The sequence below is a fragment of the Arvicanthis niloticus genome, chromosome 10 (assembly GCF_011762505.2).
Source record: "Arvicanthis niloticus isolate mArvNil1 chromosome 10, mArvNil1.pat.X, whole genome shotgun sequence".
Lineage (NCBI taxonomy): Eukaryota > Metazoa > Chordata > Mammalia > Rodentia > Muridae > Arvicanthis > Arvicanthis niloticus.
Genome location: NC_047667.1, coordinates 23,421,007 through 23,444,422, shown reverse-complemented (window position 1 = coordinate 23,444,422; position 23,416 = coordinate 23,421,007). Strand labels below are relative to the sequence as shown.

The 23,416-nt window shown below is 49.3% G+C and overlaps 1 protein-coding gene across 4 annotated transcripts in view; it reads left to right on the top strand.

The window, feature by feature from the left end:
• Ppfia4 (PPFI scaffold protein A4) overlaps positions 1-16,708 on the top strand; it is a 46,837-nt gene extending 30,129 nt beyond the window's left edge. Inside the window, exons 18-28 of one of the 4 annotated variants that reach the window (XM_076941228.1) lie at positions 1-60; positions 520-601; positions 961-1,161; positions 1,505-1,567; positions 2,104-2,130; positions 4,088-4,263; positions 9,329-9,426; positions 10,018-10,193; positions 13,218-13,286; positions 15,617-15,794; positions 16,255-16,708. The exon at positions 1-60 is cut by the window's left edge and continues 34 nt beyond it. In XM_076941228.1, the coding sequence (XP_076797343.1) occupies positions 1-60; positions 520-601; positions 961-1,161; positions 1,505-1,567; positions 2,104-2,130; positions 4,088-4,263; positions 9,329-9,426; positions 10,018-10,193; positions 13,218-13,286; positions 15,617-15,794; positions 16,255-16,304 (1,180 nt within the window). In that variant the 3' untranslated portion in view covers positions 16,305-16,708. Of the gene's footprint in view, positions 61-519; positions 602-960; positions 1,162-1,504; positions 1,568-2,103; positions 2,131-4,087; positions 4,264-9,328; positions 9,427-10,017; positions 10,194-13,217; positions 13,287-15,616; positions 15,795-15,948; positions 16,032-16,254 lie in introns of those variants that run through there. The other 3 variants (XM_076941227.1, XM_034513178.1, XM_076941229.1) reach the window with 3 other exon arrangements.
• The last annotated feature ends 6,708 nt before the right edge of the window (positions 16,709-23,416 follow it).

Genomic DNA, 23,416 nt, shown 5'->3' with positions numbered 1-23,416 from the left:
ACCAATGGTACCTGCCAAGTTGGGGACCCAGGCAGAGAAGGACCGGCGACTGAAAAAGAAGTAAGAGCCTTAGACCGAGGTGCTGCTAGGGTGGTCCAGGCCCCTAGCTGCTTTTCCTCCCCCGTTTTGAGCTCAGAGAGATAGAGTCCAGCAAAACTTGGTGGACTCCATACGGGCACACCTGAGCCGTCCTGAGTTGAGAGCAAGGCCTTAGGACGATCCTAGGGAGCAGGGAGCAGGAAGGCTGTGGGAGAGTAATACGGGGCCTATGGTTCTTTTGCAGGGCACATGGAGATGGCTAAGTCAGTGTGTGTGAGGTGTGAGAGCACTGTGCGCATGCAGGGTGTTTCCCGACCCACTTTGAAGTTTCATATTGCTTCAGGAATAGAGCAGAAGAATTCAAGGGTGGGGGTCTGGGAAAGAGCAAATGGCAGCTCTTGGCCCAGCCTGGAGTGGTCCCCAGGACCCAGCCTGGTTGAGAGAACAAAAGACTAGTGAGCCTGTTGTTCCTCCCCCAAGACACCAGCTGCTTGAAGATGCTCGCAGAAAAGGAATGCCCTTTGCCCAATGGGATGGCCCCACGGTGGTCTCCTGGCTGGAGGTGAGCCTGGGCAGGGGAGATGCTCTGGGTCTGGAGGGAGGACCACGCGAGGCTGGTTTTCCCATTCCTACCCATCAGGATAGTCCTCTGTGAACCTAAGTCATTGTGTCTGCTCTTGGGGTTTGCTGGGCACCTTGGTTTGGTGGGATGAAGACTCCTAAGCAGCAGGTGTGATGCCTCTATAACTTTACCAGAGTATTTCTCCCAGATAAATACATATGTGCCATACCAAGAACAAAAGAGCAAGTTACAGAGACATCAGTCTTTCACAGGCAGACTCATTCTTCCGTCAGGCTGTCCCCGGAGTAAACCACCCAAATGATGCTGAGTTGTTGTTCCCTTGTGCCCCGTGTTTGTAGCTTTGGGTGGGGATGCCTGCCTGGTATGTGGCAGCCTGCCGGGCCAATGTCAAGAGTGGCGCCATCATGTCCGCCCTGTCGGACACGGAGATCCAGCGGGAGATCGGCATTAGCAATGCCCTGCACAGGCTCAAGCTCCGCCTGGCCATCCAGGAGATGGTGTCACTGACGAGCCCCTCAGCTCCGCCTACCTCCAGGACTGTGAGTAGCCTCCTTCATCCACAGATCGACAAAGGCCCTGACATAGTTGTACAGTCTCCCACTGGTCTTTAGAAAGTTGGGAGCACTGAGCCCTGCTTTAACTTCTCCACCAAACACTCTCCCACGGGCTACCCATAGGCTCCATTTCTCTTGCCTACCTGACAATAACTGCAGATCTGGGGGTAGTTTCTAGGATAGATTGCTTAGAGCTAGCCTGTGGGGAGCGATTGGCTGGGCACATGGGAGGAGTCAAGGGAAGGGAAAGTTGTACTTGGGGCTTCCTCTGGGGGTCTTGAGGGGTGGGGGCTATCAAGGACTAGGATGCCTTCCTCTCTGCCTGCAGTCTTCAGGGAATGTCTGGGTAACCCACGAAGAGATGGAAACTCTGGCGACATCTACCAAAACAGTGAGTCTGCCCCTTGGCCCAAGGACCAGTGACACCCATGAAGATTAAGTAGAAGACGTGGGAAGCCAGAGGGGCTGGCAGAGGTCTAGCATCCCTGATTGCCTGGTTCTGTTCTCAGGGTGGAGGATTGTGGGTAGGCAAGATGAGATTAGGAATCGTTGTTGTGTATGTTGCAGGCTCTGTTCCAGCAGTCATAAGACCCTTAGCAGCTTTGGGCTACAGAAAGCTCTGCCCTGTTATGAGCCTGAGTCACAAACTCCATGTTGAAGGCTTGGTCCTTGGTGGGTTGGCAGGAAAGAAGGAAGTAGGGAGCAGGCAAACCTTGGAACCTGGAAACAGGTTTTTGCTACACAAATGTATTTCCCTCTCCACAAACATGTATGTATACACCAGCTTTCTCAACTGTCCCAACAAGCTGTTCTGGTCACCTACTAGCTACTGGGATGTCTTTCCCCCTCTTTTGTGGAGCCTGGGTGGAGGCTCCAGATTTCTTGACTTTCATGTCTCCCCTGACATGCGGCACTGGTTCCTGCTAGGACAGTGAGGAGGGCAGCTGGGCTCAGGTAAGACCTCTCCTCCCTCATCAGAACTACTATTCTCTGAAGGTCAAGGCAACATCCTTCCACCAGGCTCTAAATGGCATACCTGGCTGAATCCAGTGTGTGCATGTCCTTGTCACTTGCAACCCTGGACAAACTTCCTTCCCCTCCCAACTCCCAAACTTCTCCTTTTCATCCCTTTTCTGCTTTCGTAGGATGGCAGCTGAGGAGTCCTGGGGGTGGGGGTGGGGGCTGATCCCCCAGCATGCTGGAGCCTTCACAATTGGACTCTCTGCTCACGAATGACAAGTCTTAGATTCAGACAATCCTCTTCCGTTCCTTACCCTTCCAAAGGTCACGCTCCTGAACAAATATTTACTGAGCACCTACTAGGATTGGCTGGCCTGCAGTTTCTAAATGAGTAAAGGGATAACATTAAAGAGTGGTTTAATGGGATAAAAGGAAGGTCGATGTTTAAAAACACAGGAGCAGTGTGGGACGATGGTACTGTGGTGGAGAGCGAGGCAGGGCAGCCATGCTTGCACCCGCTGACCACACCAGTGACGTCACGTTGCCATCATAAAACACTAGAGGAATCAGAAATGCAGTGGTTAGTGAAAAAAAATGCTGATGTCGTCATAGAACTTGGTAAATCAAAAAACACACAAAGTTAATAATGTTTTGTTCAGCAGATGTATGCACTGGTAATTGTAAAGCCCTCTCCACTTTGGTTTTTCAAGACAGGGTTTCTGTGTGTAGCTTTGGCTACACAGAATTTATTCCGTAGACCAGGCTGGTGTTGGACTTAGAGATCCACCTGCCTCTGCCTATTACGGGCTGGAATTAAAGGCGTGAGCCGCCACCACCAGGCTAAAGCCTTCTTTCTTATGAATGGTAGACAATCGGGTGTAGCAGTTGTGTGTGGGCAGGGCCATAGGGAACAGGATGCAGGGGAAAGGGCAGAGGCTGTTGTAGTTCTGCCCTTGGATGGGGACCACAGAGGGTAACTTCATTTGTGTGCTTGGTAATAAACATATGGGGTGTATAATTTTACATACATCAGCACGTACAGTTTCCTTTTAAGACAGAACTGCTCTGTGTGAAGACGTCCAGCAGGGTACAGGAATGGTGGTAGAAGGTTGCTATCAAAACTGAATCTTTCTAAAGCCCAGGGTCAGGGAGCCCCTGTTTGCACTCTGCAGAGATAATGCCTATAGTGCAGGCTTCTTGAGGCAAGTGACATCGTGAGTGGGAACATTAGTGAGGGACCCAGAGAATTTCTCAAGTGATAAGCGTGCCTTAGGGGAAGCACACTGGCTACTCAGGCACAGGACACTCTTTGCTTGTTTTTTTCCCTGCCTTCAGCCAACATTTAGTCATTCCCTGGACCGCAAAGCTAGCCATTCCCCAGAGTCCGGTGCCATCCTTTGCAGAGCCGCTATACCCTGGCTGCCTCTCCTCTGGCTCAGCAGGTTTGGAGTTGGCATAAGTTGGCAAGTTGTCCACACACCACTACACTTTGCCTTTCAGAGGTGGCAGGAAAGGCTGGTTTTCGTGCTCCTTGGACAATTGCTCTTCTTCATTAATGTAGGCCAGAAGTTGTCGACCACTTTGGGGGTCAAATGTCAGATAGTTACACTACGATTCCTAACAGTAGCAAATTACAGTTAGGGAATAGCAATGAAGTAACTCTATGGTTGGGAGTCACCATGCTACATTAGGAAGCTTGAGGACCCCTGGTGTAGACAGTCAATACCTGAGTAGACCTGGGTCATTTTGAGATCCTGAAATACTTCTGTCACCTCCGATCACTGTCAGCCCCTTAGTACAAATAAGCTAAAATGTTATTGAACAGCTTGACCTCTCTCATGGGTGGAGAGGTGATTGGTGTTTCTCTCCATTCGATATGCCATCTGTAACCTTTGTCACTGCCTACCTCCTCCTCGCCCCCACGATGTCCTCTTCCATCTCATGTCCCTAGACCCTGGCCTATGGAGACATGAATCACGAATGGATTGGAAATGAATGGCTGCCCAGCCTGGGGCTCCCTCAGTACCGAAGTTACTTTATGGAGTGCCTGGTGGATGCACGCATGCTGGATCACCTCACCAAGAAGGACCTGCGTGTCCACCTCAAGATGGTGGACAGTTTCCATAGGTGAGCCAGGCTGGAGCCAGGGCCACTTCCCTGGTGTATGGCGTCTCCTCCAGCCCCAGGGCTCTGTCTTCAGAAATGGAATGGACACCCTGTCTCTTTCCAGGGCCTGCTTTAGGTGGTAATAGCTTTCTCTGTTATTTCTCTGTTCACATTCTTGTCATATTCTGCAGTTTGTGACTTTGATCCTGTTACCTTAACCCTCAGGACACAGGTGATTCATTAGCATCGGCTTTGAGCATTTTCACTCGTTCTGAATTTCCTTGCCTGTCTCTGGGCTTGAATCTGCCTGGATCTGCCATTGAACTTAGGTATTGCATTGCTTCTAGGTCACGTCATCATTGTAACAGAATACCTTGTGAAATGCAACGTAAGAAGGTGGGGCTTATTTTAGTTCATGGTTGCAGGGTACAGTCCATCATGATGGACAAGTGAAGACAGTGGCAGGAGCATGAGGTGGCCGGTCACTTTGCATTAGTAGTCAGGCAGAAGACGGGGATGGACGCTTGTGCTCGTCTGGCTTTCTCCTTTATGTACAGTCTACCCACTTTTAGGGATGACCTTCATACCTTAAGGCTGTAAAACTCTAAAGCCAACCCCATGGCTTACTTCACCTAATGAGGCTCTAAGAGTTCTATGACCTTTCCAAGCAGTATGACCATCTGGTGACCAAGTGTTCAAACACATGAGGGACCACCGTACCATCCCAGGGCAATGGGCCTGTTGTGCTTTTGTGTCCTCAATGGGAGTTCCTCTGCTTTGGACTGCTGTTCCTTTATGCAGAATGCCATCTACTCCTCTCCTTCTTTTGATGAAAAGATCTGTCCAAACATGTCATGGTAGAGTCCCAAGCTGGCAGCCTGTGAGTAGTTGACTTACAGATACATTTTGTTTGGCCCATGTTTTTTAAAAATCATGAATTTGGTTGCCAGCATTTTGTTTTTGTTTTAATTTTGATTATTTATGTATATGGTTGTTTACCTGCATGTATGTCTGTGAACTGCACATGTGCCTTTTGCCTGTGGAGGCCAGAAGAGGACATCAGACCCTCTGGAACTGGAGTCACAGACTGTTGTGAGCCATCTTGTGTGTGCTGGGAACTGAACCAAAGTCCCCTGGAAGAGCAGCAAGTGCTCTTAACCACAGAACCGTCTTTCCAGCTTCCATTGTCAGTGTTTTAACAGTAGTTGGTATCTGAGTATCTGGTATTCTGGCTTCTTTTGGAAGATGATCCGTGGGCACACTGCAGCCTGGACACAGCAGCCCCTCCAGCCTGCTTCTCATCTAGCTCCTTAGCAACAACCGGCATCCCTGCCTGGTCCCAGCAGCTCTGGAGAGTAAGGTTGATGGTAACGGCTCTCAGAGTTGACTGTGTCAGATGTTTTTACCCAGCTTTATATAGACCCACTTCTCACTTAAGCCCTGGCTTTGTCTCAAGTTGATAGTAAGACTGCAAGTGGCATTGTGTGTGGCTTTTCTAGTTCTTTCAAGACTCGGTGGACATCTTCCAGTTAATACACCATAGCTTTTTCTAGTTTTTTGAGATAGGGTTTCTCTATGTATCCCTGGCTGTCGTGGAACTCTCCTTCTGTAGACCAGGTTGGCCTTGAACTCACAGAGATCCGCCTGCCTCTGCTTTCCCAGTGCTGGGATTAAAGGCACGAGTCACCATTGCCCAGAGTACACCATAGAAATATAAATCCGGACAGGATCTAATTGACCTCTTCCTGGATGAGGAGAAGGAGGACGGGAAGCAGCACCTTAGGGATGATGGCAGAGCACAGGCGGGGAACTAATTCTGCAGACTCAAGTTCAGTCCTGGGCCCCTAGCCTTTCTGACCCTGCAGGGACTTGTGAGGGCTGCAGGGGAGGGAAGCTATGTCTTCTCTGCCCTTTGCCCCTCACTGGGGCTGAAAGGGAGTCTTTGTCTTTCCCTGGGAGACTGCCAGGCCCAGCTGCACCTGTCTCCTCTGGGGTGATTGACAGGCTGAGAGATGTGCTACTCCTCGGCCAGTCTGCCATGTGCCTGAAGTGCTAGAGAATGCCCTGCAGTCTTACCAGGAGGGTGGGAGCCCTCCCACAGCCCCACTGGGAGGACTGGGGAGAAAGCCAGCCTGCCGCAGGGCTGTAGAGAAGCCCCGCAGCTCCAGTGCTGCAGGTTTCTGAGGTGTCACCACACAGCTTGCCCTTGCCAGTCACCCTGCTTCCACTCCTCCCGTTATTCCAGTAGCACGGCCTTTGTTCCTGTGGGAGCCTGGTGACAAGGATTCACTCTGTAGCCTAGGCTGGCCTTGAACTCAAGCACTCTTCCTGTCTCTTCCTCCAGGTATTGGGGTCGGGGTCACAGATGTGAGCCCTCATGTCTGACTGCAGAAGGATACTCATGGGTCTGGATTTTTTTTCTTTTTAGTTTTTCAGACAGGGTTTCTCTGTGTAGCCTCTGGCTGTTCTGGAACTCTGTAGACCAGGCCTTGAACTCAGAGATCCTCCTGCCTCTGCTTCTTAGTGCTGGGCCTAAAGGCATGTGCTACCACTGGCTTAGATTTTTTTTCCCTTTTGTTGCAACGCTTGGGATGTAGCATAGGGTCTTTACACAGGCATGGCATAAGGCATGCCAACACTGAGTTATACCCCCAGGCATCCCTCCCTTTTTTGAAACAAGGACTCGTGTAGCCTAGGATGGCCTTAAACTTTCTATGTAGCCAGTGATAACTGTGATCCTCCTGTCTCCACTTCCAAATGTAGGGATTGTAGGCATGTGCCTCTGCCCCTGGCCTCCTGGCCAGTTTTGTATTTTGAAACAGAGTCTCACTAAGTTGTCTGGTTTTGAACTGATTCTGTAATAACCCTTGAACTTGGGGTCTTCTTGCATCAGCTTACGGAACACCTTGGATTACAGGCTTGCCCCACCAAGGTACTTTTGGAGACGTTCACAAAACAAACAAACAAACAAACAAACAAACATTATTTTTATGACAAGGAAGGGGCATTTACCAACAGAGGGAGCAAATCCAGGAGAGGTTGCCTCTACCTGCTCACTTAGCCAACGGCTAATCTTTTTCATCTTTTCACATCTCACCCAGTGCTTCTTGCACCGGGATGCTCCATTGAGCAGGGTTCTGCTGTTGTAGACCCCTGCCCCACAGCAACCACACCTACCCTCCTAACGGTGGTCCTGTTTCTCTGTCCCTGAGACATACTGGGCCCTTTTAGTCATTGTCGCTTTTCATCCTCACTACAACTCTGAAAGAGAGGCAGGACTCCATCTTGGAGATGCCCTGTGCCCTCTGGTAGGCTGTGCCAGGGCTGGCATTCAAGCCCATCGTGACCTAACGTCAAGGGTTTTCTAGTTTTGCCGTGTTGTACAACAGCTTAGAAAGTCATAGGAACTGTGTAAAAGATTACAGTGAAACTAGTGTCAGGAGCATTTCCCATCAGAGCTGTATGTGTTTATGCCTCGTTATAGTCATCCAGAGCTTAAGACAGCCGCTTGAGCCATCAATACAGGCCGCCGAGAAACGTGTCTCTGAGCTATGAGTGTTCCGGGCAGAAGAGCGTTGGGAGTAGTCTGTATAGTTTAATGTCAAAGTGGTTGGAGTTAGGAGGGGCCTTCTGTTCTGTTCCTCTGCGTGAGGGAAAACCCCAGAAGGCGAAAGGGGCCCTGTCAAGGCAAGGCCCTTACATTTGTCCCCGTGTAAAGGAGCTGCCCTGCCTTGGAGGGGTTCTGCTGTTGCTGTCACCACTGTGGACGTGCTGTAGGGTGAGACCTAGATTGGGAGAGGCTTGGACTAAGGGCTGTGGGCCCTTCTAATCCATGGTTCTCCGTCTGACTTCTGTTCACTCTCTGCTTACTGCGGCCTTTTGTACATTATTTTGTACATTATGTACATTGTCTCATCTACTCATTAAGCACTTATAGATGAGCACCTAGGATGTGCTGGAGACCTGTGACCAGTGAGCTAAACAGTCCTGCCCCATGATAGAGCACCTAGGGTGTGCTGGAGACCTGTGACCAGTGAGCTAAACAGTCCCGCCCCATGATAGAGCACCTAGGATGTGCTGGAGACCTGTGACCAGTGAGCTAAACAGTCCCGCCCCATGAAGGGTACGTTCTGACTTGGCGAGACAAGCGAGTTAAGGAGCTAGGAAAAAATGAGACCAAGTTAATGTGTGAGTGTGATGTGGAGGTGATGGTGGTGTGGTGTGAATCGAACTGAGCAAGGGGCATTTGAACAAAGACTTAAAGATGAACTTTTTGGCAAATTGGGGGTGGGACGTTCTGGGCAGACATAAGAACCAGTGCAAAGGCCCTGAGACATCCAGGTCTCAGAAGCCTTCTGCGTTTTGGGGACAGCATGGTGTCAGCAGAGAGAACAAGTTGGTCAGGTAAGGGAACAAGGTCGTTGACATCCTGTAGGCCATTGAAAGGACTGAGTGAAATGGCAATCTGGAGTGACTTGGATGTCTTTCTTCTTTGACTTGTGAATGGAAATGATCTTTATCATTCCAGTGTCTGTGAAGAAGGGACATGTCTGTGTCATCCAGAGCCCTTCTACCAGTCAGGCCCCTTGTTAGTGTCTTCTTACAGTAACAGAATTCCTGACACAGCTTAGGAGAGGAAGCATTTATTTTTGCTCCTTGTTTGAGCCCGTTGTGAAGGGGAAAGTGGAGAGAATGTCCGGGCTCTTAGGCTGAGATCTCACCTTTCCTCCCATCTGGTCTCTGTGGGATGAAGCTGCCCATATTCAGGATGGGTCTCACCATCTTCCTTAATCGCCTCTGGAAATGCCCTTGAAGACAATCCAGAGATGCATTTGACTAATCTAGGTTACCAAGGTGACAGTCAAAATTAACCTGCACAGGCTGACTGAAGTAGGAGGCAAGCAGACCTCAGATCAGGTGCAAGCCATAGGGGCAGGAGCATGGGGGTGGGGGTGGGGGCGCACCAGAGTATTCTTTGTGCTGTATGCAGTGGGTCTGAATGCACTGTACCTACTATAGCATTGGGGCCGGTGTGGGCAGCATGTAGCCACACCAGAGCCCTGGCTCAGGTGCTGTGTGCCTGCAGAACCAGTCTTCAGTATGGCATCATGTGTCTGAAGAGGCTGAATTATGACCGGAAGGAGCTGGAGAAGAGGCGGGAAGAGAGCCAGCATGAGATCAAGGGTAAGCTGGTCAGTAAGCTTGAGATCAAGAGTAATCTTGCCTTCGCCCTCAGCCTGCGGCTCAGTGTGCCTCAGGGAAGACTCAAATCTGAAAGGTGAATACAACCACAGCCTACCTGATGCTATAGACATATTCCATATACACTCAGACGTGGTTCCACTTCCCTCAGACAGTGGCCACTGAGCAGATGAGCAGACAGATGTGATGGTACTGTGGACTGATGTGCTCATAGAAGTTGATGCTCTGGGGGGGAAGGGGGCGGGGGAGAGGGAGGATTGGATGGGAAAGAGGCAGGTTTTACATAAGACTCTGAGGGTTGAAAAAAATAAAGCCACTTTGGCCTCTGGTTGGGGGATGGCCCATGTTGGGACTCCTGGGAGAAAAGTGTCTTGGGCCAACAGAGATGCAGTGAGGTAGATCTGGCTCTGCAGAAGCCCAGATGCCATGGAGGACAGAAAGATGTGGGAAGTTACGGATGGGGTGGGGGCTACAGAACAGAGTAAGCAAGGCTCTGTGTCTAGGAGCCTTTACTTCTAGAAGAACCTGGGCCAGTGTGTTTCCTTTTTGTCTACTTCTTCCTCTGTCCTCCAGATGTGCTGGTGTGGACCAATGACCAGGTGGTTCACTGGGTCCAGTCCATAGGGCTGAGGGACTATGCAGGAAACCTACACGAGAGTGGTGTGCACGGCGCGCTGCTGGCCCTGGATGAGAATTTTGACCACAACACACTGGCCTTGGTTCTGCAGATCCCCACACAGAACACCCAGGTAGCCCTTCAGTCAGTCAGCACCTTTCCCATCTCTGTGTGTGTGTGTGTGTGTGTGTGTGTGTGTATCTCAAGGGGGTGCTGTGTCTTAGACCTCTGAGTGGTCCTTGTGAGATATTTTTCTTCACCTGGCTCTGGGTTACTTCAGCTCTTCCCAAGCCAATCTCATAACCAAAGCTTGTGACTTTTTTTTTCTTCAAATTGCTTCTTTGACCCAACTTACCACAGGGAAGAACAAGCCCCAGGCCTCACAGGGACCCGAGAACCTGTATCTCTTTTGTCCGCTAGCCTAGGGATCTGCTTCTGGGGCCCTAGGCTTCAGCAGACTAAATATTACCAGTAAGCACAGCTCAGAGACTCTCCATGGCAGGCCTTTGTCTCCCTGTCAGCAGCTCAAAAGATTAGACATCTCCTTCAATTACATTTCATAATTACTGTTGTAACTGTTACCTAAGGATAGATCTAAATTCTCTTGACCCTATTTATATTTTTGGCCCTTCTAACTTCCTGTAGGTAATGGATCCTAGCCGTACTCACAGTCGGGTTAAGTACTTCCTGATTTTAGTTGTCCTAAATATGCCTCTGCCAGGCGTCCCCTGGGGAAAGATTCGCCTCTTCCCTACAGTTCAGGTTGGTGAGGATGTTTGTATTTGACCAGCTTCCCCTTTTATAAGAACTGTGAATTTCATAAACTCTGATTATATTGCTCTGGGCACAAGCCTTTGTCTCTCCAGACAGAATGGTCTTAATTCCTTTAGCCTTCCCTTGTGTAGACTCGCTGCTCCTGATCGTTTTAGCTGCCCTTGTCTGAACTGTTTGCAGCTGTCAGATCGCTTTTGAAATCCAGCCACTGGCTGTGCTGGCTATTCTGGGAGCAGACACTTTTTGGCTTGAGGGAAGGTGGGGTTGTGTTGTCTCTTGGTTCTGGATGGTGTGTTGGCCTTGGGACAGTGACAGCGTACAGGGTCACTGTGTTTGCAGACTCTTAGCTGTGACTCCTATTGACCATTCAGAACACATAGCTTGGAACCTTTCTTTTCCAGTAGAAGTTTGGATTTCCTCCAAATGTAATTTCTCTACACTTGCCCACCTCTAACTCCATCTGCAGGTTTCCTGCCTGCCAGGGCCCTCAGAAGGGCTTCTGCAGTTGAGACATATCAATTTAACCCTCCACTACCCAGAAGATATTTGAAATATTTTCCTTTTAGATCATTTGTAAGACATAATATTGCCATTTCTGACAAACACTATCCCTACAGAACTCTGTGGTTGATATTTCTCCCAGGAATGGACTTTCTCTTTCTTTTGCTACCTGTCTCAGGATGCATGTTTCTTTCTTTCCCTTTCTCTCCTTTTCTTTCCTCCCTTCCCTCCTTTCTCTCTTCTTCTTCCTCTTGTTCCTTCTTCTCCTCCTCCTTCTCCTCTTCTTTGTTTTTTGAGACAGGGTTTCTCTTATGTAGCTCTGGATGTTCTGGAACTCACTCTGTAGACCAGGCTAGCCTCAGAGATCCACCTGCCTCTGCTTCCTAGAGTGCTGGGTTTAGAGGTGTGCACCACCATCACCCAGCTGAACCAGTATGGAATCTTCCATGAACAACCATTGAAAATATCTGGTGACAGAAAGTTTTGAAAACCCCTGTTTTTTTTCTTTCTTTTTTCTTTTATGTGTGTGCATGTATGTATGTGTGTATATGTGTGTGTACCTACATGTATGTATGTAGGTGTATCATATATATGCTGGTGTTGCAGAGGCCAGAAGAAGTTCCCTGGAACTGGAGTTATAGGCAGTTGGTTCTCAGCTTTAGGCGCTGGGAACTGAGCCCAGGACCTCTGCAAGAGCAGCAAGTGCCCTTAACTGCTGAGCCATCTCTCTACCCACTCTGGAAGTTTCCTTAATAAGTAATTTTGAGGAGCCTAGAAAACTGTGTGTGGGCCACACAGCTCAGGGCTACCACTATCCCTGGGCTTCTTTTAGTTCGAGTTTATAATGTGGACCCACCTGACAGAGCTGAGTTCATTTCTCTCCTCCTGGGAAGGCTTGCTTTTCCTTGCTGTGCATGCTTGTCCATCTCTCTTGCTCCCGCCCTCCAAAGGGTAGTGAGCTGTGACTTTTCCTTTCAAGACAAAATATAGGCTTTTAAAATAATAATTTTTATTGGCTCATATATTTGCATATATTTGTATAACCTACTTTGAACACCTTTATCTACTGTAACCTCTCTCCAGTTCCCACTTGAGCCTCCCTCCCAGCTTCCGGTCCTCTCCCTTTCTTGTTATTGATGACTCCCCGAGTCCGGTTAGTGAAAGTAGTTTTTTTTTCCCCAATAGGTAAAGCCTGTCTCTTCGTGTGCTCTGAGATCCTATTTTTAAAAGGACATTGATTTCCCTCTTAATTTGTTCCCTATGAAAGAACCCCAAGGTTAACAGTTTGACTTTTAGTAGGACACTATTAGTGATTTTTCTGGAAGCAGGAGCCTCAGGAAAGTGTGTGAGCTTTCCAGTGGTTAAGCACACTGGGCCCCTGCCCTTAGACTCTAGGAAACAGCTGAAAGATGCCATAAAGGAGGAAACTGAGGTGGCTCAGTGGTAAAGGTGCTTGCCACCACCAGTCACAACCTGACTTCAGTCCCCAGAATCCACATGGTAGGAGAGAACCAATTCTTATTTGTTATTCTCTGACCACATGCATTTACTGTGATGCGCATACTCTCCCCCACCCCCCACCCCCATGTAAAAAAAGAAAAAAGAAAAGGATGAGGTTGGTGAGCTGGCTTAGCAAGTAAAAGCACTTGCCACCAAGCCTGACACCTAAGTGTTATCCCTGGGGCCTGCATAAAGAGAGAAGCAAGTCTTACAGTTGTTCTCTGACTTACACAGTACATAGTTGCAAATGTGTGTATGCGTGTGCACACAGACACACTGAATAATGTGTGATTATAAACACTGAATCAATGTAAATTTTAAAAGGTAAGATGGTGTTATTAACTAGAACTCCTCTTTTTCCCTCTCACCCTATGGCTTTCAGGCCCGCCAAGTGATGGAGAGAGAGTTCAGTAACCTGTTGGCCTTGGGCACAGACAGGAAACTGGATGACGTGAGTACCTGGATAGGAAGTCAGAGCCTTGGTTGTTGGCTGCTTGGATAGAGGGTCATGAGGTCTCCTGCTCCAGGGCTGATGAGTAGTGACTGGCCTGAGGGAGGAGAGCTGGAAGGGACGGAGAAAGGAAGCTGTGAAGAGGAGGCCTGTGGTTGGGTAGCAGTGGTCTGCTGAAGAGAAGTCTCTGTGAAACTCATTTCTAGTATAAAAATCAAACCCCTGTGCTATACCTCAAGCATCTTCCACCTCAGGGCTCAGCCCTCTCAACCATGCAGGGTCAAAGGTCTTCCTGGAAGCCATATCTATGGGGGTGGTTCTTCTGTCTTTGTGTCTCAGGCGCCACTGCTCCTCTCCCTGCTTGGTGAGATAGCGGCCTGTCCTCCAGCCCTGTGGTGTTTTGAGGACAGGTGCTCTGCTGAGGAGCTGACTGAGGCTCCTCAGGTAGACACGTTAAACAAAGCTCAGGCCTCTGTCACCCCTGGTCTCTCTGTAGTTTCGCCCTTCTGTTTACTTTTGCATTCATTCTGCATGCTCAGCTTTTCCCATGTGCAGAAACAGCCCTGTGACTGTCATTTCATCAGACCTCCCCCTTGAGTTCAGGGAAGACTGATGTTCTGAGCTGTGATGTATCCCAGGGCCACAGCCTGCCCCTGTGAGCACTTTCTCTCCTCCTCTTCCACCCTACCTGTTTCCTTTCTTCCTTGACCTTCCCATTCCGGTCTGCCTTAGCTGATCTGGCTTTAAGCAGGTTAAAAATGTTCCTGGAGCCGGGCGGTGGTGGCGCATGCCTTTAATCCCAGCACTTGGGAGGCAGAGGCAGGCGGATTTCTGAGTTTGAGGCCAGCCTGGTCTACAGAGTGAGTTCCAGGACAGCCAGGACTACACAGAGAAACCCTGTCTCGAAAAACAAAACAAAACAAACAAACAAAAAGATCCTGGGCCTGGCAAGATGGCACAGCAGGTAAAAGCTCTTGCCATACAAGCCAGACAACCTGAGTTTGATCCCTGGAACTTACATAAAGATAGAAAGAGATAATCAACTCCACAAAGTTGTCCTCCGACTTCACAGACATACCACATGTGTTCCTTCCCCTCTGTCCCCCCCCCCCCATTTATTTTTACTTTCTCCATCTTCAGACCTTGTCAAATTAAGGAATGACATTCCTGTTATCCATTCATTTAACAGTTAACTGAGGCAGACAGAACTCCCAGATAGGACACACCAGGATCCCGGGATACATTCTTTCCAGCAGTAAAACCTGCAGCTTGCTCCATGGAGCATAGAACATGAAAGAAAGGAGAAGAAAATAGGACTAGAGACAGGAGGTGACTGAGGGGAACAAGGGAAGGGGGCAAAGGGAAGGAAACAGCAAATCATCTTGAAAGTGCATGTAAATGCTTCTGGGACAGGTCTGGGACAAGTGATTAGAGCATTGGTCACCCCAAGGGCACAGATTACAAATCCTGAGGGTGGAGATTGGAGGAATCATTGAGACAGGAACAGGGGTCAGTGCCCCTGTTCCTGCTCACTCTTCCTGTGTCACCGGGTCAGTGCAGTTCTGAAAACACAGGCTGAAGATGAGGCTTGGCTACAGGGCAGTGAGCTGTGGTTCCGGCGGGCGTGTTGGGTGGCCTGTTCAGTGACCCATCCTGTGGGATTAGGGCTCTGGGAGCCCACTGCAGAGGAGGTGATTTTGGAAACTTGGTTGGCATTGATGGGGAGCAGATAGTGGTGGTTGCCCCCTGTATCTTCTGGAGGAGCATGTCTCTGGCCTCCTGACCCATCATTGGCGTGTTCTGATCTCACTGCGGTAGTCAATGTGAGGACTGACTAGGTTAGACAGATGTTGAAATTTCCGTTTTGAAGATAAGAAAACGGAATCCCGGAGCAGTTGCTAGTAATGTGACAGAACCAAGAAGGGCATCCCGGAAGTCTTGATCCCTGGATGTGTTTTTCTAGCGACTTGGGTAGTATCTTATATGGAGGCCCCAGCAGGGCAGGAGAGCAGTGCTTGCTGGGACTGACTCAGCAATTCCCAGAGGGAGCCTGGAAAGAAACGTACTTTGGAAGAGCAGTGGGTAGAGCCACTCAGTTTGTGGGGTTGGGGTGGGTAGAGCAATAGAGTTCACTGCTGGCCCAGACCTGATAGGAAGGACCTCCTGCTTGATCTCTGTGAAACACTGCTTAAATGATTACAACATTTTCAGCCCTTATTTATTCTACACGCAAAACCACTAGGGGCTAGCTAGAGAGGGGGTGTTCGGAAGTAGTGCCCCTTAGAGCTTTAGGGACTGGGGTGGCAACTCCGATATGCCCCTTGGTGCAGGGGGAAGAGAAGGTGTTCCGCCGAGCACCCTCTTGGAGGAAACGCTTCCGGCCTCGGGATCACCACAGCGGTGGCATGTTGGGCACCTCAGCCGAGACCCTCCCGGCGGGCTTCCGTGTGTCCACGCTGGGTCCGCTGCAGCCTCCACCCGCCCCGCCCAAGAAGATCATGCCGGAAGGTGAGTGCCAGGCGGGCAGTGGGTTCCTCCCCGCACCCTGGAGCCGAGCGGGCTGGAGAGGGGCGAGGCCGAGGCTGAGCTGCACTAACGCTGCGGTGGGGCGCGCACTAACCCGCGCTCTGTGTGTTCTCCCGCCGCTGCCGACTCCTGCCAGCCGGGACGGCGGGGGCGCAGAGACTGGAGCCCTCCACGGTTCGGACCTACTCCTGCTGACCCCCCCACCCTCCCGCCCCGGGTCTGACGGGGGTGCGCCCCCGGCTCGGGGTAAGTGGGCCAGGCTGTGGCTGCGCTCGCCCGTCCTGCCGCCGCCCCGACCGTCCTGCCGCCGCCCCCTCGCTGCAGCATCGCCCGGCTTGCCCTTCCCGCTTCGCTTCGTGCTTGGCCGCATGCCGCACCTACCCGCTGCCCCGCCCCGGGAACCACCTTCACTCACAGAGCCTGTCTCTCTCTTCTCTCACAGCTCACTCCCACTATCTCTACGGACACATGCTCTCCGCCTTCCGGGACTAGCCACGGCCCCCCCAGGGCAGGTGTCCTGGTTTCACAGGCTCAGCCGGCCCTGATCCCTTCCTGCTCGTTCCCTTTCTCCCTTGGCTCCCAGTCTCTCCTCTGTGACTTTCCAGTTGCCCGGGATCTCAGAATATGCTCATCCACTCCTTCGGCATCCCACTATCCGAGTCCTACTTCGTCCCCCTTTGTAAGTCTCTGGTGGATGTGGCCAAGGCCTTCCGTGAGTGGCGGGCACCCAGGTTCTAGGTGTTTGAGATTCTGTGGGAGGGAGGGAAGGAGAGCACCAAGTGTGGCTACCTTCCCTCTTCCGGATCTGTTTTGGTCTGGACTATGGGCTCATCAGGCCCAGGATCCCGGACCAAGGACTGAGATGACCCTTCCAATAAAAGGCCATTTCGGGACTCTGTCCTGCTTGGACTAATTGGCCTTCTGGTCTCCTCCACTCTGGGTGTGCCGGATGGTCCGAGTGGTTTTGTCACCCCCTCTGTCAGTATCACTCGCTCCCCCCAAACCCCATCATCTGTGTCTGTAGCTCTTGCCTGCAAGACTTGCTTGTTGGGTGATGAATACCCCAAGCCCTCCTCCAGGACAAAGCCAGGAGGGGACTGAGGAAGACTAAGGTAGAAATTCTGTGCCCAAGCTGACAAAGAATCCCAAATATGTGGGAGAAATGGACCCCAGAGCTTTGGGCCAAGGGCAAGGGAAACTCTCCAGCTCCTTGTCTAGAGAGATAGTTGATGGCCATTTGTACCCCAAAATGGGGGTGCCTCCAGCCCCAACCATTTCCAGCCCCAGCCACAGATGGTGCTGCTACTGGATTGAGTAGATCAGATTGTGAAGTGTTAATTCTGCCCTGAAGTGGGGGTGGGGGTGGGGGAAGGGCTTCCCCTTTAGTGAATCATGTCCCAGGCCTAGAAAATCTAAAGTGGACTGAGGTAGGCTCCCTTGTGTGTCCCCATACCCTCCAGTCCTCCTTTAGGGTTCTTTTGGGGGTAAGGGGCTAACTACTCAAGAAATTCTTGATCTCCTCTCTGTCTCCATTATTCTAATTGCTTTTTCTGGCAGCATGGTGGGGACAGGGCAGATTTATGAGGAATACCGATCACCCCTCTCTTCCAGACCAATTCCTTAACCTTTGGAAAGCTCAGGACCTAGTATCAGGGTGGGTGATAGAACCCGATAATGGAAGAGAACAGGGAAAGTGCCTGGACTGTGTTTGTTGTAGATCGGCAGTACAGTGCCATCCTGGAGGTGACTGGAGTAGCAGGTTTGCCATTTCATCACTGGGATTCTGAACAGGGGCCAGGCTAGCAGGTGGAGGAATGAGCCAGAACTCCCTGTCTGAAAAGGACATTAGACCCCTGTGCTCAGCAGAGGGAAGCTTAGCTAATGGGGTGACCGAATAACAACCTGTCCTCAACCCCGTTGTTTCTGTCTCCCTACCGGACAGGCCTCTGGGAATGGAGAGAGAAACATGACATGTTGAGTAGAACATGACCTGGCTAGAGAGAAAGAACCCCTGATCCTGAATAGTGGAGTTACAGAGAAGGGCCAATCCTAAGATGGAAGGAGCTGAGCGTGGCCTTATTCCGTCTGACTCCTAGGGACTCTTGGGGCTAGCTATGTGGGAGAGTCAGCCCTGCCCCTCCTCTTCCTAACCCTATCATGGTCACCGTGTCGTAGGTAGCAGTTGGGGTGCCAGATGCATTCAGAGTCAGTAGGGAAGACAAAATAGGGGACTCTGCGTGCGGTGAGGGAAGGCCGCTGTCACAGTGTGGCCTGGTCTCTCTGTCAGTATTTATTTTCTCTGGAGAGTCACCAGTGACCCAAGCTCTCCCTGCCAGCCTCCTGTGTCAAACCAGGTCCCTTCTCAGTACTGTATTGGCTCAGTGCTTCAGGAATGGGTGTGCGAGTGTGTGTGTGAGTGTGTGTGTGTGTGTGAGCAGGTGTGTATGTACCAATAAACAACCTGGTTTTAAGACAATGTACAAATGGTGTCTGTTTCTTCTTTTTGAACACTAAGTTTGTTTGATGTGTCCAGCTTTACTTCATGGGCCTTCGCGTTGCTGAGCTCTGGGAAGGAAGTATCAGTTTTGAAACATGTAGGCAATACCCTTCTGTTTATCACACACTCACAGCTTGATGGGAAAGTTAGTGTTTGGGTGACTTGTACCAAGGGCTTATAGAACAAGGTGAGGGTGTGAGAAGCCTGATGCTGGGCTTGGTCGGTTTTCTCTCTCATCTGTCCAGGCTTACTCTACTTGGATTGGACCCTTTCACACTGACCCTGGAGTCACTGCTGCTGCCTCCAGGCTTCCTCGGTATATCTCAGCATTTCAGTAGCTGCCGTAGTTACTTTCATTTGCTGTGATAAGATACCATGACCAAGGCAACTTATTTTTAAAAAAAAAAAAATCATTTACTTGAGTGCTTGCTTACTGTTTCAGAGGGTTAGAGTCCATGACCATTACAGTGGGGAGTGGGACAGGCAGACAAGCAGGCAGGTAGGCATAGTGCTGGAGAAGCTGAGTTACTTACTTATTGAGAGAGCTAACTAGGATGACATGAGCTTTTGAAACCTCAAAGTAGGAGGCGTGAACACCTCCTCCAACAAGGCCACGCCTCCTAATCCTTCCCAAACAGTTCTACCAACTGGAGACCAAGTATTTAGATATGTGAGCCACTGGGAGCCATTCTTATTTGAACCACCACAGTAGGTCTCCATTACTTTAGTTCAGGGTCCAGACCCTTCCCTAGGCAACTTTAAGAAACTATTTATGCTCCCAGAGATTTGAAGTGCCATGGTTAGGGGTATACCCAGGAGAAGGAGGGGAGAAGGGGGGTGGGGAAAGGATTGTGGGAGAGGGTGACTGGGAGGGAGCAGGATGCAAAGTGAATAAGTAACACCAGCCAAATAAATTTAAAAATAAAAAGAAGCTATTCATGGCTTGTATCCCTGGCCCCCTCTTGCTATCAGTTTACATAACTCAGAAATGTTATGTCCACCAGTGTCCCTTGCAGAAGAATGCTCAGTGAATCTTTTCCTTGCCTTTGTGGCTTTGACCCTTCAATTTCTTTCCAAGTCTCTCCTGGGAGGCAGTGGCTGGCACTGCAGTAGAATTAGGTAGCAGCCAACATCCTTCAGCTCCATGATCATTCTGTACATGTTGCACAGAGACATGTGCTGTCTCCTTGGCTGTCTACTGCGCTGGGCTGTGATGTCACCCCTTAAGTCAGTCTCTTTGATCTCTTCATTGAATGAGTGTATTGACTGATCTCATCCAGGAGAATTGTTGATGAATATTAATAAAAACAGTGTCTGGTTAGGCTTTTACTGCTGTGAGCAGACACCACGTCCTCTTCTAAGGACAACATTTAATTGGGGCTGGCTTACAGATTCAGAGGTTTAGTCCATTATCATTAAGGCAGGAACATGGCAGTGTCCAGGCAGGCATGGGGCTGGAAGAACTGACAGTTCTACATCTTCGTCTGAAAGCTGCTAGGAAAAGACTGGGATCTTCAGGCAGCTAGGAGGAAGCTCTCAAAGCACACACCCACAGTGACATACTTTCTCCAATGAGGCCACACCCACGCCAACAAGGCCACACCTCCAAATAGTGACACTCCCTGGGCCAAGCATATTCAAACCACCACAACTTGCCTGTTTCTGATGCTACTACAAAATAACTTCACATAGGTCATTTTTAATCAACAGAAAAGTGTTTCCCACAGGAACTGGAGTTCAAGAAGTCCAAGGTCAAGGTACCGGCAGATCTAATCTCCAGTGAGAACTCAGTCCACAGAAATAGTACTTTCTCAAGGTGTTCTCCATGCTAGAAAGAGCTGAAGGATAATAAGTGCCCTCTATAAAGTCACTAAACTCAATGCCCTAAATGCCTTCCAAAGACCTATATGTTAATACCATTCAATGCATTAGGGATTAGGTATTTTAAAAGATTTTTTTTTTTAGAATTAAATGTGAATGTACATATGTGTATATGGGTGCCAGTTGAGGTCAGAAAACTCATGAGTCCCTTAGAGCTGGAGGTAACAGCATTTGTGAGCTGAGTGATGTGAGTGCTGGGATTCAGGTGTCTTCACCTGAATTCAGTTAGGGTTTTACTGCTGTGAACAGACCCCATGACCAAGGCAAGTCTTATAAGGACAACATTTAATTGGAGCTGGCTTACATGTTCAGAGGTTCAGTCTAGTATCATCAAGGTGCAGCACTATCACATGGCAGCATCTAGGCAGGCAAGGTGTAGGAGGAGCTGAGAGTTCTACATCTTCATCTGAAGGCTTCTAGCAGAATACTGACTTGGAGGCAGCTAGGGCAAGGGTATTAAAGCTGATACCCACACGGCCACACCTACTTCAACAAGGCCACACCTCCCAACACTGCCACTCCCTGGGCTAAGCATATACAAACCATCACACCAAGCTTGGATCTTTTGTGATAGAGCAGAAAGCTCTCTTAACCATTGGGCCATTTCTCTAGCCCTGAACATGAATTGAATATGGAGTTTGAAGAAACCCAAACATCCAAATTATAATTGGTAGTAAACAGATTAAGTTGTCTTAATCCTAACAACCCAGCAATGTGGGATCATTGCCATTTTAAGGGAGAGGAAATTGTCAGGCTATGGTCACACACCAGGTGAAAGGTATAGGTTTCAAGTCTAGGTCTGAGCCCAGTGCCTCATCCCAGACTGTGATCTGTACGGTGAATTCCTGATCTACTGCCAGGAGCATGTGGCAGCTTAACTATTGCTCCTGATTTCCCTAACTGACCCAATTGTCCCTCACTCACACTTTTGTAACCACTCAGGTGGCCCTTGGCACCTGTGAACCATGCGGGGGCCATTTTCTACTCATCTGCGTGATGAACCGTGTGGACACGTGCTGCATTCCTGTGTCCTTTCCATAGCCATTGACGCCCTAAAGACTGACAAAGCAAGAATGACAGATGGGCACAGGTGACAGAAGAGCCAGACACTAGCTCAGGCAGAGCCCAGGCAAGGCAAGGAGATGTGGTAAGACATGTTGGTTTAGTGTCTACAAGCCTCTCGGGGCTCCCATTCCTTCCTGATCAAAGGGAACTAATGAGCTCTAGACACTGGCTATAAGAGAAGAGGTCAGAAGGGTTCATAAAGCCATCATATCTCAGTGTTGCCAGCCACTGGGTTAGGGATATAGGAAGAGCAGTCCTGTATGGAAATGGGACTTTAGGCATGCCAGCTACAGAAAAGGCCTAGCATCATGTTTCTTTAGCATTTGTAGAAACCAAGGAAGAACCCAAGGAAGGGGCCTTACAATGTTTTCCTTTGTTCTCCTTGGACATGTTCTAAACAGAATGAGAGGCAAGGAGTCTGGGTCAAGGTGGTCACTCATAGCTGAGAGATCGCAGGGAGGAGGTGCAGCCAGTCACCAAAGGGTAGTGGTACATGTCTCTACCAATGCCTGAATGGAGGTCTTCTTTAGCCACTATACAATTCAATAGCACTCCTTAGGCATATATACCCCAATGTGAGCCTAGAAACTGGAAAACTACAGTCCATGGGACATGACACATTAGGGATGACAGAGTGGCATTTCATCCACAGGACAGACACACCGCTGCTCTCCCACAGCAGCGTGGACAAGCACCTGTTACACTCGCAGTCACTAATGGAAAGGTTTTCTGGTCTGCCAACGGAATCTTCTGGGAATTCAGACACCTTAGAATGTTTACGAGAGGGCACAGATGGTACACTGAGGATCCTATAATTCACAATTAGCTAAACACCAGGATGCTCCTATGTCCCCACCAACATTTGGCATGCCAAGTTTCAAGTAATTCTTGTCTTTTTATTCTTGTGGAGTCCTTAATGTCCATTATTAGGCAACATTTGATTATCCCAGTTTGATTTATTGTAGTTACTTCCACGGATGAAGGAATTTTAAGTTAATTTCCCTAAAGAACTCCACCTCGTTATTCATTAACACCACTGTTATCTGTAATTCTATTGTGAAGGTTGAGAGTTTGTTAATTTAAGGAAACCCTTATGCTTAATAACATTTATTTTATGAAAAGATTCTGGACTCCTAGATAGCAGGATTAGTCATTCACATCTGAGCTGTGCTGGCCTAGTATGTCTCGGGAACTTTCACGTTGTGGTTACACAAGGGTCAGCTGACTCCAGTGACCTTTGCTCTCTTTTTTTTTTAAGTGTGAAAAGAATGGGCTTTAACACAATATCCAGCAACAGGAGCCCATGAGCTCCAGGGTATTCATGGAGTACCCTTGCTCTTGGTCAGCACTAGACCCTTTGTGAGAATAAATTGTAAAAGTGAAAGTTTAGGTCTGAACAGGAAAGATTCTTAGGTTCAGAGTTTCAATTTACACTCAAGTGTTAGCTGCCCCTGGGGTGCATCCCAGGGACTTAAATTAACATTTCAAAAGAACAAAGGACCCAAGATAGAGGTAATAAAACACCTGGGTAAACAGTCACTTAAAAGAATTCTCCCAGTGAGATACAGATGTAAATTGGGAGCGAGATACAGATGTAAATAGGGACAGAGACTGGGGAAAAAACCAAGCTTGAGATGTTAAAATCAGCCTGTGTAGTTAGTGATTAAGAGGTGAAACTGCCTTTATGAGCCTTGTGAATATTGGTATATAAATGACCCCAACTCTGATTCGGGACTCTCTTTTGTCTGCATACAAGAGAGTCCTTGTGCACCAGTATCAATAAACCTCATGTTATTACAACGAGTCCTGCCTGTGGGTTCTCTGGGCGAGTGCGCCCCTTGGTTTTGGATACTTAGAGTCCAACACCTTGTAGGGGGCTAGGAGGACAAGGGATAGGCTTGCTACAACTGAAGGCAGTCAGGGAGAAGCCACTCAGGAATACTGGGAGGCACTGGGACAGAGGGCACAAATCTGATAAGAGCCCTGTTTGGTTTCGCAGTTGGGTATTTTGGTGGTCCTAAGAGAGCAGAGGTAAGAAATGGTAATGCAGGCACTTACTTTGCCCCAGGGTCAGTAGCTCAAGGCTAGACTTAAATATTCTTCTTCAGGCTATCTGAAAGACTGTACATCCAAAGACACAAACTCAAAAAGAAGAAAATCC